Genomic DNA, 15,460 nt, shown 5'->3' with positions numbered 1-15,460 from the left:
CTCAAAAGAGAGAGGGAGGGAGGGAGGGAGAGAGAAGGGGAGGAAGAAGGGAGGGAGAGAAGGGCTAGGGAGTTGGCTTAAATATAAAACACTGGCCAAGTGTGGTGGCACAGGCCTTTAATCTAAGCACTCGGGAGGCAGAGGTAGGAAGATCACTGGAAGTCCAAGGCCAGCCTGCGAGTACAGGGTGAGTTCCAGGTCAGCCTGAGCTAGAGTGAGATTTTACCTTAAAAATAAAAAGTAAGGGCTGGAGAGATGGCTTAGCGGTTAAGCGCTTGCCTGTGAAGCCTAAGGACCCCGGTTCGAGGCTCGGTTCCCCAGGTCCCACGTTAGCCAGATGCGCAACGGGGCGCATGCGTCTGGAGTTCGTTTGCAGAGGCTGGAATCCCTGGCGCCCCCATTCTCTCTCTCTCCCTCTATCTGTCTTTCTCTCTGTGTCTGTCGCTCTCAAATAAATAAATTAATTAAAAAAATAAAAAAAAATAAAAAGTAAAAATAGGCATGGCTTTCTAAACTTCTATTTTATGTGTCCTTTGGTGTAAGAGGACAAATCTAGATGCAGTTACTGATACAGTAACTGCTAACATCTTCTTGCTCACCCACTTTTCATTGAAATTCGGTGCCCAGTTATGTTTCCTAGGTGTGTCCTCTTCCAGAAGTTTAAACAGAGCATAGACCTGCTTTTAAAGTTGGCCAGCAAGGATTAATTCATCAGATCATTTCTGAGTATAATCTTTTGAGTCTACTATTCTGAAGGCCAGACCCCAAATTACTGTAACACCTATCCAGAGAATAAAGTCACCCTGAAGGCCTTATTTCATTGATTATCCTCTGACACCCACATTGCCAACACACAGTGCTTTTCAATAAAGTTTTTTTTTTTTTTTCTGTTTCTTTTTAGTAAGGCAAGGTGCTGTAAAACTTGGGGGTAAAAATATTTCAAGACTGCTTTCAGTTGTTTTTTTCTAAGGCAAGGTCTCACTCAGAACTCACTATGTAGCCCAGGCTATACTTGCTCATGGTAATCCTCCTACCTCAACCTCCAGAATGCTGAGATTAAAGGCATGAGCCACCACTTCTGGCTGTTAGTTTGCAATAGGTTTTTTTTTTCTTTTTAAGTGAGCCTCTGACAATTCATTTTATTTATTATTCACTTATTTGGCAGAGAGAGAGAAAGAAATATATATAGAGAGAGTGAATGGGTGCACCATGGCCTCCAGCCTCTGCAAACAAAATCCAGACACAAGCACCACCCTGCGCATCTGGTTTAAGTGGGTACTGGGGAATCAGACCTGGGTCCTTTGGCTTTGCAGGCAAGTGCCTTAAATGCTAAACCACCTATCTCCCCAACCCTGCAATAAATTTTGATCAAATAAGATATTGTGACATTCTTTTAAGGGAGGCAAATTTGAGGGAAATGCCAAAGATTTGAAGATTTTAGACAATACTATGAAGAAAAAGTAAAACACAACTGGATTTTATAATAAATTTGTAGTCTTCAAATGAATTCATTTATCTCCACAATATGCCAAATGACATCAAGATGATCAAGGTTTGCATCCATGTCACAGATCTCCAAAGCTGGAACAAACTTCTCTGACTTATTAAGACAACTACTTGTTTAATTTTCCCAAATGTTTGAGTTCTATCTAGAGTACAAGGACAAGCCAACAAGACTTTCACTTCATCATTATGATGATGATTGTTGTATAGAATGGCCTTGAACTCACAACAGTCCTCCTACCTCAGCCTCCCAAAGTGCTGGGATTACAAACATGAGACACCATACCTGGCACATTTTAGTATTTTTATATTAGAAAATTTAGGAAACCTTTAATAAAGCTATTCAACTACATGACTGTTGGCCTTTCTTTCTTTTTTTTTTTAGGTTCTTTTGAGGTAGGATTTCACTCTAGTCTAGGCTGATGTGGAATTCACTCTAGTGAATTCAGGGTGGCCTTGAACTCAAGGTGATCAATCCTCCTGCCTCTGCCTCCTGAGTGCTGGGGTTAAAGGCATGCACTATCAGGCCTGTCTCTGTTTGCTTTTCTTTAAATGTAAGCAAGCAATACTACATAATCTGGAGCTTCTACTCAGGTCAAAGAAGTTGTATACCCTGTAAGTTTAAAACATATACCTTTTAAATTTAAAATTAGGACATCTAAGAGATGAAGGAAACAGGAAATGTCCAAAGCAGCAACTGAAGTCATAATAATAGCTTCCACTTATGAGTGGAATTTATCTGACATCTTCCGGGTATTACAGTAAGCACGTGGGTCTGGAGAAGTGGCTGAGCAGATAAAGGTACTTGCTTACAGTAAGCACTTAACATGCTATTTTCATTTTAACATTTATAGTAAGTAAGGGTTACTTGTTTTGTGAGGGCTCTCGATTGTTTATCTTTCTTGGGGAGAGGGGGGTAGTAGAGGGTCTCACTGTAGTTCTGGGTGGCCTTGAACTCAAAACAATCCTGCCTTAGTCTCCTGAGGACTGCGATCACAGGATGCACCACCACAGCTAGTTCTACAATAAGGTTTTTATACAAAATGAGAAAGCTTAAATATTTAGAAAAAAAATTAAAAAATTAAATTAAAAAAAAAGATGAGAAAGCTGAGGCCCAGATAGCATAAGTAATTGTCCAAGATTACTAAAAGTAAAAAAGTAGCATGTACCTAGATCTGTGACCACATGCCTAACTTCTAAGATTCTTTGTTAAGATCACATTTTCTTTTTACTTTTGGTTTTTTTCAAGGCAGGGTCATACTCTAGTTCAGGCTGACCTGGAATACATTATGTAGTCTCAGGATGACCTCGAACACATGGTGATCCTCCTACCTCTGCCTCCCAAGTGTTGGGATTAAAGGCTTGTGCCACCATGCCCAGCTCAAGATCACCTTTGATTTACAATTGCTCACCTTTAAACTAAAATTCCTTGGTTTAAAAGCAAAGTATCCCAACTAATGAAATGTGTTAACTCAGCTTTGGAAAACATATCACAATGAAAGAAAACCTTTCTACTCATGTTTACAAACACAGCTACTAGCTCTTTATGCTAAAATGTGTACAGAAGTTAGTCACTGATAATAAATGTATCAACTATATTATTTCACCAGCATGCATTGAACCAAACAGCTTTTACAAATGTTCAGCCACAATAAGCTGGTACTATACACTCTGAGAAATTAAAACTTCAGAGAGACCACATTTTCTGTGTCACAGCTTCTGTCATCCTTTCTCTTTCTTTGTGGTGACTTAATTTTAACTTTGAGCATCTAGAGAATAAACAGCATTTGCAAATCATCTTCTGATTAAGCCAACAGCCACATGTTAATCAAAGTTCCTTTATTCATTACATATATGACCGAAGATTTTTTTTTTTAAAGAAAACTTACTCTGCTAAAAACCATTAACACTTATCTATGAACATTTGAGAATATATTAAAGCCAGATTGTCTGGACACCTACCTGTCACTGCTGGTACTACTGCTGCTGCTGATCGATTCACTACTGGAGGATCTACTCCTTGAGCCGCTGCCACTAGGGGACCTGGTAGGTCTAGACGCTTGGCTAGCCAGTCTCTGAGGAGACTGATTTCTAGACTGGGATGAATGTGGTGAGCGACTCCTGCTGTGCTGGTAATTCCGCTCTGGCCTTCTGCCTCGGACTTCCCGGGGAATATCATCCCTGTAGATGTCCCTGTGTACCACACTTGGCAGTGTGAACTGTTCCCGAGCCCTAGGTTCATAGCGGGGGTCGTGAGCATCAAAGCGGTTTGGACTTCGACTCCGTGAAGCATAATAGAGTCCATGCTGTAAAGTCCGCTCGCGAGGGTCTCTATAGTAATCCTGATCGTAATGTCTTGTCCGATCAAATGTTCCCGTCCCCCGTTCATGGTGTCCATAGGCACTATGTTCATAAGCACGCTCCCTGTTATCTGAAGCCCTGCATTTTGGAGGGGGAAATATTTAATCAGAAAGGAGCAAGCAGAACTAAAAAGCAAATCATGCAAACATCCATGTCAGAATTCTTTGAAACTGATCACTTTCTAAATAGTATCTGCTTAAACTAACAAGCTTAACACTTTATACTCAACTCTAAAGATTATTTTCACTGGGGATCAATCATTGCTTTACTTGTATGCTGGGCTTTCAGTAGCATTCTGCAGGCTGTATGGCCATTTATTATAGGCTTTCTGGCTTATACAGAGAAATATATGTATGCAAGAAAAATATACACCATCATTTTAATGTGGAAGCTTTTACTTTCATCTGAATGAAAGAGACATATGCAAAGCTTATGTACTGATTAAGTTGATCTTAGGCCATACTGCACATTACACTTAAACAGAAAACACTGCAGCCCTGGTGCCGTGCATGTTCTGCAACAGGAAGAACAGGAAAAACATTTAAATGCAAGCATTTCTCATTAACAATTTTTTTCACTTTGGAGACAGGCTTTTGTTATGTATGTAGCCCAGGCTATCCTTGAACTTGCAATCCTCCTGCTTTAGGCGCCCCAAAAGCAGGGATTACAGGCATATGACACTACATCAGGGCTCTCATTAACTTTTACTGTTTGTGTACTTATAAATAACTACTAGACCACATAAATTGCCCAAACAATTACATTTAAATAAAAATGCAATCTTGGGCTACAGAGATGACTTAGTGGTTAAGGCGCTTGCCTGTGAAGCCTAAGGACTCAGGTTCAATTCCCCAGTACCCAGTACCCATTTAAACCAGATGCACAAGGTGGTGCATATGTCTAGAGTTCATTTGAAGATAGAGGCCCGGACATGCCTATTCCCTCTATCTGCTTCTCTCGCTCACTCACTCTCTCTCTCTCAAATAAATAATATTCTTAAAAATGGAATGTTAAAACCGGTTAAAATATCAAAATATTACATTGTTAGGTTATTCTACATGAATTTTCCTACAAGTAAGTTATTCATCTCCTTGTGCTATTAAAATATACAAAAAAGGTTTAAAAATACTACTCATAATTCACTTTGTACTTAGTCATTAGAAGACTTTATTTATAACTTTGTACTGCTACATTGGGATCCAGCCCACTGCCTCATACATGCTAGTTAGACAAGCACTCTACCAATAACCCACATCCCAGTCCACTTAGGATGCTTAGTAGGATATATCCATCAGCGTAAGAGTGTAAAACTTAATGTGTGCACACTAATGTGCATGCTATTGTGTGTTAATATTAAATATGAATTCTACCACAGAAACAAATTCTAAGTTCTCTACTTTTGCAGGGCACAGAACTCAGCTCTTGAGTCCCTAAAAGACCCATTCTCTTGTCTTCCTTGCAACCTCACCTCTGGATCAATCTTGTATCCAAAAGAACTAAGGAATCATGAATAATAAAGAATTACAATCTCTCTAATGAAGGCTATATGGTGCCAAGTTTCGTGGAAATGAATTGTCATTTTCCCAATACATTCTTAGGTTCCAAATATCTCCACTAGTGTCATTTACACTCAGCATTTCTCTTAGTAGCAACCCTATTTCCTTAGGCCATTTTTGTTTATTTTGCTGTTATTGAAGAAAGAAAGAAAGAAAGAAAGAAAGAAAGAAAGAAAGAAAGAAAGAAAGAAAGAAAGAAAGAAAGAAAGAAAGAAAGAAGACAGACACAACAATCTACACCCCAAACAAGGTCTTTCTTTCTTAATTATATTAAATGACATTCTTTTTCTACAGTTCTGAAATTTGTATATTTCAATGTGTAGCAGAGTTTCTTTTGAGACTTAAGACTTCATAAGTAATTCATTGCAGCACCCTATCAAATGAGTTAATTGGTGAAAGCTGTTGTTACTGATCTACAGAAGCAATAAGCAAAAGTACTGCTACAGCTAACACTGTCTAGATACATGTAAAGACCCAGAGGCAGGTACAAAAGCTAGTGGGGCTGACATCTAATGGCTAGTCTCTCATTCATCTATTAGCACTAAACACTTCTAGAGTTAGTGGGGAAAAAGAAAGAAAGACAGAAAGAGTGTAACTTGGGTTAGGAGAGGGGCTAATATACACAGGTCAGGACATACCAACCTTTTCCAACTGTGGAAACACGACCTATAATCCCAATTAAATCTAGGGAGAGAATTGTGAACATAACTTCCCCAATTTTGGCCCCTCTTACAGGGGTAATCCACCTTCTTAATGGGCAAGGGTGTCAAATCATATTTAGATGAACCACAAGAAAAAAAAAATCTTAGTGACCAGACAAAATAATTCCACTGGAAGCAAGTAGTCCCAAACAAACTGTAACTCTCAAACCCCCAGACTTCTTTCTTGAGATAGTAGACAATTATAAATTGATCCACATTCATAAAAATCTCCAGCCCTAAATATGAATCAGGTAGCTGCCAGGAAAGATCTTCTACAATTCCAACAAGTGAGGAGCGCAACCAATTCACTTTGTAGCCATCCAGCTCAGTCAATTTTGACTGCTATATCCACAACTGATCAACAGGTGTCCAAAACTAAAGTACTTTTAACAGGACAGCAAAAAATCAAGAAGTAAGATAGTAATCCTCTTCCCTGGGCTAATGGAGTCTTGAGAGCAGACATCCCACATATTCCAGCACTTAGAAAAGGAGGGCTATATTCCAGCATTTATGAATGTCCATCATCTTAATTTCCCCCATTCCATCAAGGCATGTAAATTCCAACACAGAAAGTGTGTAGATCCAAAATGGAACGATCAAGCCCTGCCTTTGTCTTCCTCATCCGAGCACACGTTTCCATGTTCACGCATTGTTTGTAGAATCCAAATGGTTGAATCATTAAGGGCTGCTACATATTTTGTGACAATCCAATTTATTTGTAGACTTTATGTAGTGAAAACCAACAGACACGATTCAACTTCTAAAAGAATCTGCAGGTTCTAATACTCCGGCAATATTCCACATAGCCCGAAGATAAAACCTGTAGCCAAATAGCTCCAACTGGAAGAAGGAATATATCCAAGGACGGTCTTGAGATTATCCAAAAGAAGGGATACAATTCTAGAAGACAGGTAACTCCAGGAATGCAGCTGCCATAGGAACTCTTCAACCACTTTGTATCTCAGGAGTAGATATCCAATCTGCTGCAGAACACATCCTCTACGATTCCACAAGATACCAGCCACTGGGGTAGAAATCACTTCCGTTTCCAACCCAAAACAGGAAACATTGAAAATGCCCAAAACTTTAAAATCCATCTGGGGCCCCTAAATATGAGTTTCTGTTTCTCACCACATGAAATACAAAATACCTGCCTACAGAAACCTTGGAACTTACCCATCAAGTCTCCGCTCATAACGTCCTTCTCGTGCATGAAGTGATGGTGGGGGACCATAAGCAGGCCCTCCACCACCTCCTCTGAACCCAGAAACCTCTCTACTACGAGATGTTAGGGAAACTGTATCATCCAATCCCCGAGCAGCACTCGGAATGGTGCCTGGTTCATTATAATCCGTTCGGAGGTCTCTATCTCCCATTTTGTTGACTGAGTTGTGAGCTTTCTGAGCACTTTTGATGTCCACAAAATCCACAAAGGCAGCCACTCCTCCTTCAGATCCCCGCTTGGGGAGAATTTTGACACTTTCCACGCGGCCATATCTGAAAAAAATAAAGTCAATGTCATTGATGTATATCAAAAAAATTTCAAAATGTTTCTTGAGACCTGTTTCAAAGAAGGGAAGAAAGGCTCCTATTAAAAACTAATTTGGGGGCTGGAGGGATGGCTTAGTGGTTAAGGCATTTGCCTGCAAAGCCAAAGGAGCCAGGTTCGATTTCCCAGGACCCACGTTAGCCAGATGCACAAGGGAGCACATGCATCTGGAGTTCGTTTGCAGTGGCTGGAAGCCCTGGTGTGCCCACTCATTCTCTGTCTGTCTGTCTCTCTCTCCCTCCCCCCCACCTTCTCTGTCAAATAAATAAATAACATATTTTTAAAAAATAACTAATTTGGGAGGCTGAAGAAATGGCCTAGCGGTTAAGGAACTTGCCTACAAAGCCAAAGGACCCAGGTTCAACTCACCAGGAGCTACTAAAGCCAGATGCTACATGCATCTGGGGTTCATTTGTAGCAGCTAAAGGCCTGGGGCACCCATTCTCTGTCTCTCCTATCCCTCTGCTTGCAAATGAATTTAAACTTAAAAAGGGCTGGAGAGATGACTCAGTGGTTAAGATACTTTTCTGCAAAGCCAAAGGACCTAGGTTCAATTCCCCAGAACCCACATAAAGCCAAATGCACAAGGTGGTGCATACGTCTGGAGTTTGCAGTGGCTACAGGCCTTGGCACACCCATTCATTCACTCTGTCTCTTTCTTTTTCCCGCCCCCTCTCTCAAATAAATAAAATATTAGAAAGAAAAAAAATTATCTTGGCCAGGCGTGGTGGTGCAAGCCTTTAATCCCAGCACTTGGGAAGCTGAGATAAAAGGATTGCTGTGACTTCCAGGCCACCCTGAGATTCCAGTGAGTTCCAGGTCAGCCTGGACTAGAGCAAGACCCTACCAAAAAAAAAAAAAAAAAAAAAAAAGATGGGCGAGGTATTACATGCCTTTAATCCCAGCAGTCAGGAGGCAGAGGTAGGAGAATTGCTGTAAGTTTAAGTACCCGAGACTACATAGTAAATTCCAGGTCAGCATGGGCTACAGCAAGACCATACCTCGAAAAGCGAAAACAAACAAAAAACATAAAGATAAAAATTATTTTGAAGGACTGAAGAGATGGCTTAGATGAGCCCTAGAAGTGTAATATCTGCTGCTATCTGGCTAAATGTATATACTGTGCTCAGCAAACTGTTCAGTAAACATTTCTCTTAAAGTTCACTGCTGTCTTCAGATGGCAGTGACCTTAGGATGACTCAGAAGGCACCATTGTGCTAAAAAGAAGTGAGAGAGGAGTGCTCAGCACTGAAATATCTCTATTACACCTTCCAAGGCTCAGGGTCCATTGCAGAAGAGGTGGCAGGAAGAATGTAAGAGCCAAAGGAAGGGTAGGACTCCTTACAATGGGCTCCTCCAGACACAAAATGGCCTGGATATCTATGACCTCACAGTGCCTTACACTACCTACACAAGACCACCATAATAGAAAAGATCATGTCATCAAAATAAGGGATATAGCTGGGCGTGGTGGCGCATGCCTTTAATCCCATCACTTGGGAGGCAGAGGTAGGAGGATGACCGTGAGTTCAAGGTCACCCTGAGACTCCATCGTGAATTCCAGGTTAGCCTGGGCCATAATGAGACCCTACCTAGAAACCCCCCCCCAAAAAAAAAAAAAAGGGATATGATGGAGAGTGGAGGTTCAAATGGGAAAGTGAAGGGAGGGAGGGAATTACCATGGGATATTGTTTACAATTATGGAAGTTGTCAATAAAATTTAAAAAATAATCATTTTGAGGGACTGAAGAGATGGCTCAGTGGTTAAGGTATTTGCCTGCAAAGCCTAAGGATCCAGGTTCAATTTCCCAGTATCCAATGTAAGCCAGATGCACAAGGTGGCACATGCATCTAGAATTCTTTTGCAGTGGCTAGAGTATCTGGTGAGAGAATTCACTATCTCTAATCAATAAAATAAAATATTAAAAAATTATTTTGGGGGACTGGAGAGATGGCTTACTGGTTAAAGCACTTGCCTGCTAAGCCTAAGAATCCCCATTTGATTCTCCAGTTCCCACGTAAGCCAGATGCACAAGATGGCATATGCATCTGAAGTTCATTTGCAGTGGCTGGAGGCCCTGGGGTGCCCATTCACTGTCTGTCTGTCTGTCTGTCTGTCTCTCTCTCAAATAAATAAAAATAAAATAATTTAAAAAATTATTTTGGGGCTGGGGAGATGGCTTAGGTTAATGTGCCTGCCTGCACAGCCAAAGGTGCAGGTTCTCCAGGACCTATGTAAACCAGATGTACAAGATCTGTCTGGAGTTCATTTGCAGTGGGTGGATACCCTGGCGCGCCCATTCTCTCTCCCTCTTCCTCTCTCTTTCTGTCTCCCAAATAATAAAAATAAAAATAATTTAAAAAGCAAAACATAACAAAAAAATTATTTTGGGGAAGCCAGACATGGTGGTGCATGCTTTTAATCCCAGTACTCAGGTGGCTGAAGTAGATGGGCTGCTGTGAGTTAGAGGCAAGCCTTAGGCTACAGAGTTATTTCCAGGTCAGACTGCGCTACAGGGAGGCCTCCATCTTGGAAAAACAAATTATTGGGGGGGGGGAGCCTGGGAAGATGACTCAGTGGTTAAAGATGCTTGCTTGCAAAGCCTGACGGCCCAGATTCAATTTTCCAATAAACACATAAAGCTGGATGCATAAAGTGGCACAGGAGTCTGGAGTTCATTTGGAGTGGCAAGAGGCCCTGGTATGCCTATTGTTCATTCAATCTCATTCTCTCCAAACCCCCTCAGGGGAGGAAGGAAGGAGGAAAGGTAGGCAGGGAAATTTTTTAGGCCAAGCCCAGAGTGATCTTGGAAGTCATAGCCCAGGCTGGTCTCAAACTCATAATGATCCTCCTACTTCAGCATCATGAGTGCTGAGGTTAAAAGTGTATGAGCCATTATGTGCAGCCTGTATTTTTTTTATATAGAAGGTCTCATGTAGCTCAGGCTGGCTGAAAAAATTCATGTTTTTAATATTTTATTTACTTATTTGCAAGCAGAGAGAGAGAGAGAAGCAGGCATGCCAAGGCCTCTAGCCACTGCAAACTCCAAATGCATGTGCCACCTTGTGCAGCTGGCTTTACATGGGTACTGGGGAATTGAACCCAGGTTCTTAGGCTTTGCAGGCAAGTGACTTAACCACTGAGCCATCTCTCCAGTCCCTGGCCTCAAATTTAGTATGTACCCAAGGATCTTAAGACTTCTGAACCTTCTGCCCCCATTCTCCAAATGTTGGGATTACAAGTGTGGCATTCAATTTATAAAGTGTGGAGAATTGAACCCAGGGCTTCATGCATGTTAGGTAAGCACTATACTAACTGGGCTACATTTACATTCCTATAATAAAACTTTTATAACAACTTTTGCATTTTGAAGCACTGATGTGAAAAAACCTGGAATAATTTTTTTTTTAATTTTTTCCCCAAGTAGAGTCTCACTCTAACACAGGTTGGCCTCAAACTCATGGCAATCCACCTACCTCTGTCTCTCAAGAGTGCTGGAATTATAGATGTGCACTACCCTGCCCAGCTGAAAATTTTTAACTCATAAAAATTTCATAAATACCATTATTAATTGATAATTATATTTTATGAACATTTAATCTGGCATTTTTAAAAGGCCACAAGGGGCTTAGTGGTTAAGGCACTTACTTACCTGTGAAGCCTAAGGACCCAAGTTCAATTCTCCAGATCCCATGCCTAAACCAGATATACATGGTGGCCTATGTGTCTGGAGTTCATTTGCAGTGGCTAGAGGCCCTGCTGCACTCATTCTCTCTCTCTCCCTCTGTCTCTAGTAAATAAATAAAAATAAAAACATAATAATTTTAAAAGGCCACAAATATTTTTAAATATAGTACTCATTTGCTGACAATCACAATTTATACTTCCCCTGATGAAGCTGACATTACCAGAAAGCAGAATTCGTTTACAACCCCTAGTATGTTTTTAGTTAATATTTTTATCTATTTGTATATATACAGACACACACGCTATAGAGAGAGAGAGAGAAAATGGGTATGCCTGGGACTCTAGCCATTGCAAACGAAATCCAAAGGCATGTGCCACTTTCTGTTCTGGCTTTTCCTGGGTACTGGGGAATCAAACCCATGTTATTAGGCCTTGCAGGCAAGCACCTTAACCATTGAACTAACTCTCAAGCCCAGTCCTAGTGTGTTTTAAGTTTCCATCACTTTTAATAAATTTTTTCAGTTTTGTTTTGTTTTCTTCGTTTGTTTTTCAAGGTAGGGTTTTGCTCTAGCCAGAGCTGACCTGGAATCCACTATATAGTCTCAGGGTGGCCTCAAACAACAATCCCCCTACCTCTGCCTCCAAGTACTGGGATTAAAGGTGTGCACAACCATGCCTAGCTGTTTTTTGGGTTTTTTGTTTTTAAGGTATAGTCTCACTCTAGCCCAGGCTGACCTGTCTGGTCACTATGTAGTCTGGTCATTATGTAGCAAATCAGTATGTACTTGCAGGCTGGCTTTGAACCCATGGTGATCCTCCTGGCAGTTTTTAGCCCCCCTCTCCTTTTTTAATCTTTATATCTTATTTATTTATTTGAATGGAGGGGGCAGAGAGAGAATGGGCATACCATGGCCATCAGCCACTGGAAACTCCAGATGCATGTGCTACCTTATACATCTGGCTTATGTGGATACTAGGTATCAAATGTAGGTCCTTGAGTTTCAGACAAGCGCCCTAACTGTAAGCCATCTTTCTAGCTCAGTTTCTACCTTATATTTTTTTCTTTTTCTTTTTTTTTTGGTTTTTCAAGGTAGGGTCTCACTCTAGCCCAGGCTGACCTGGAATTCACTATGGAATCTCAGGGTGGCCTCGAACTCACAGTGATCCTCCTACCTCTGCCTCCCGAGTGCTGGGATTAAAGGCGTGCGCCACCACACCAGGCTTCCACTTTTTTTTTTTTTTTTTTTTTTTTTTTTGGTTTTTCAAGGTAGCTCAAACTGACCTGGAATTCACTATGTAGTCTCAGGGTGGCCTCAAACTCATGGCGATCCTCCTACCTCTGCCTCCCAAGTGCTGGGATTAATGACGTGCACCACCACTCCCAGCTTCAGTTCCCACTTTTTTTAATTCAAATTTTTTGCTCATTTTTATTTATTTATTTGAGAGAGAGAGAGAGAGAGAGGGAGGGAGGGAGGGAGGGAGGGAGGGAGGGAGGGAGGGAGGGAGGGAGGGAGGGAGGGAGGGAGAGAATGGGTACTCCAGGGCTTCCAGCCACTGCAAACAAACTCCAGACATGTGCGCCCCCTTGTGCATCTGGCTAACATGGGTCCTGGGGAATTGAGCCTCAAACCAGGGTCCTTAGGCTTCAAAGGCAAGCGCTTAACCAGCTAAGCCATCTCTCCAGCCCTTCAGTTCCCACCTTTTTAAAAGAAAATGTAAAGCTGCTTAGGCTGCCGGTCACTGAGAAATCAAGCTGGAACTGAGTTGAAAGCCTCCTCCCTATTCTGTCAGGATGCTATAAAAAGCTATGGAACACACACCCTTTGAGAAAAGTCATCCATCCGCCGTCTTAACCAGCACTGGACCCTGAAAGCTTTACAACTGTCCAGCCAGGCCAAATGAATCAATTGCTGCAATGGTGACATGTCTGACTGGGGAAAACCAATTGCTTCCTGATTGGATTTGAGGTCCTCTTCAAGGGACAATTTCATGCCACGTAATGAAAACTTGGTCAAAAGCCTATGACTCCACACCCTCCATTGTGGAAGAGGTGGTAGAAAGAATGTAAAAGCCAAAGGAAGGGGAGTATTCCTTACAATGCTATCATCCTGATACAAAGTAGCCTTGATATTCATGACCTCACAGTGGCTGATGCTAGCTAGCTACACAAAACTTCATAGGAGGAGGGGAAAAATGATGTCATCAAAGTAGAAGTAAGACTAGTTGGAAAGAAGGGATTCAGTGGAGGGGGATCTCAGAGGGTGAAAAGACAAATGTTGAGATGGGATTGTGATCAAGCATTGTCTATATTTATGGAAGTTGTCAATAAAAAGCTATATATTAAAAAAAAAAAAAAAAAGCTGGGCTGGGCATGGTGGCCCATGCCTTTAATCCCAGCACTCCAGAGGCAGAGGTAGGAGGACCATCATGAGTTCAAGGCCACCCTGACACTACATAGTGAATTTCAGGTCAGCCTGAGCTAGAGTAAAAACCTACCTCGAAAGAAAACAAAACAAAAATAATAATAAGAAGAAGAAGTTGAAATTTTTTAAGCTAAAAAAAAGTGGCTGGGGGCGTGGCTCAATTGGTAGACTGCTAGCCTAGCATGCAGGAAAACCCTGGGCTCAATCCCCAGAACTACATAAATTGGGTGTGGTATCCCACACCGGTAATCCTAACACTGGGGTCGTTGTGGCAGCAGGCTTTAATTTAAGGGTAGTCTAAAATACATAAGCCAGGGTTGGTAGCATACATCTTTACTCCCACCACTTGGGAGATAGATGTAGGAGGATCACTGTGAATTTGAGGCTACCCTGAGATTACAGTGAATTCCAGGTCAACATTGCTTAGAGTGAGACCTTACCTAGGGGGAAAAAAATATGCATTCAAGATGTCAACCTGAACTACATAAAAAGCAAAAACCTCCTCTTGAAAAAAATGAAAAAGTAGCCAGACAAGGTGGTTCACACCTTTAATCTCAGCTCTCAGGAGGCATAGGTAAATAGACTGCTGTGAGGTTGAGGCCAACCTAGGACTACAGAGTGAGTTCCAGATCAGCCTGGGCTAGAGTAAGAACCTACCTCAACCCCCTAGCCCCCCCCCCACACACACACAAAATGATGCTCTAGAGACTTCACTCTCAAATCCTGGGGGGAAAAAACAAACATCAGTAGCCTCATGGAATTTATTTACATAATCTTCAGTTTCCTAATAGACGGAAAAAGAGACCCTTTCCGAGTCTAAAAATGATCCATCAGTTCCAAAAGAAACTCCTTAACTTCCATAGCAACATTAATCACACAAATCTTAAGATCCCTAATATGTCCTAGCTCCAAACTAATGCTAAATAAATTGGTTGGACGTGTACTTCAATGGTAGAATATGTCATACCACGCATGAGGCCCTAGGTTCAGTCCCAAGCACTGAAAGTAAATAAATTAATTAAATAGTATTACTTGCCAGTTATTGTGGTGGTAGGCAAATGCTGAAGAGGATGAGGCATAAGGATCATGAATTCAAAGCCAGCCTTTTCCTAAATATCATTAATATATAAAAACCTAGTGATTTCACTCAATACCACCCCCTTCTATTGACTTGGCTATCAATAGAAATGCAACAGTAATTTTAATTCCAGCTTTTCCAAATGACCTAATAACAATCAGAAATAAATCCCCAAATACTTCATTTGCACACAATTCCTCCCACTTCATAAAACAATCCTCAATGAGTCATTCTTAAAGCAAGGCAACAGAACTACATCTCACTGGTGAAAATAACACAACCAAGTGTGTCTTATCCTGCTTTGCCAGTTAACTCCTAGAGCCAGAAGACAGTATCTTCCTAATTAATCCATCTGACTTCAAACTGGTAACCCTCCTGCCTCAGCCTACTGACTGTGTCAGATTACAGTACCCAGCCAGATGTCCTTCAGGAACATCATGTTTTCTAGTAGATATACCTGAAAAGCAATTTATATGCCAAGCATACCTGACTGAGACCAAAATTTAGGGACTGAAGATGTTAGCTCTGTTGGTACGGTGCTTGCCTAGGATACACAAAACCCACATCCAGATAAACTAGGAATACTAGAGCAAGCCAGGTA

General features: G+C 41.3%; 1 protein-coding gene across 2 annotated transcripts in view; it reads right to left on the bottom strand.

The window, feature by feature from the left end:
* Spen (spen family transcriptional repressor) overlaps nt 1-15,460 on the bottom strand; it is an 87,277-nt gene that overhangs the window by 58,348 nt on the left and 13,469 nt on the right. Inside the window, exons 2-3 of one of the 2 annotated variants that reach the window (XM_045148916.1) lie at nt 7,298-7,618; nt 3,466-3,942 (exon numbers count right to left, since the gene is read on the bottom strand). In XM_045148916.1, the coding sequence (XP_045004851.1) occupies nt 3,466-3,942; nt 7,298-7,618 (798 nt within the window). Of the gene's footprint in view, nt 1-3,465; nt 3,943-6,062; nt 7,619-15,460 lie in introns of those variants that run through there. The other variant, XM_045148917.1, reaches the window with a different exon arrangement.

This window comes from Jaculus jaculus, chromosome 5 (genome assembly GCF_020740685.1).
Source record: "Jaculus jaculus isolate mJacJac1 chromosome 5, mJacJac1.mat.Y.cur, whole genome shotgun sequence".
NCBI classification, from domain to species: domain Eukaryota; kingdom Metazoa; phylum Chordata; class Mammalia; order Rodentia; family Dipodidae; genus Jaculus; species Jaculus jaculus.
Note: the sequence above shows the minus strand (reverse complement) of the source record. Positions and strands in the feature narration are given on the sequence as shown.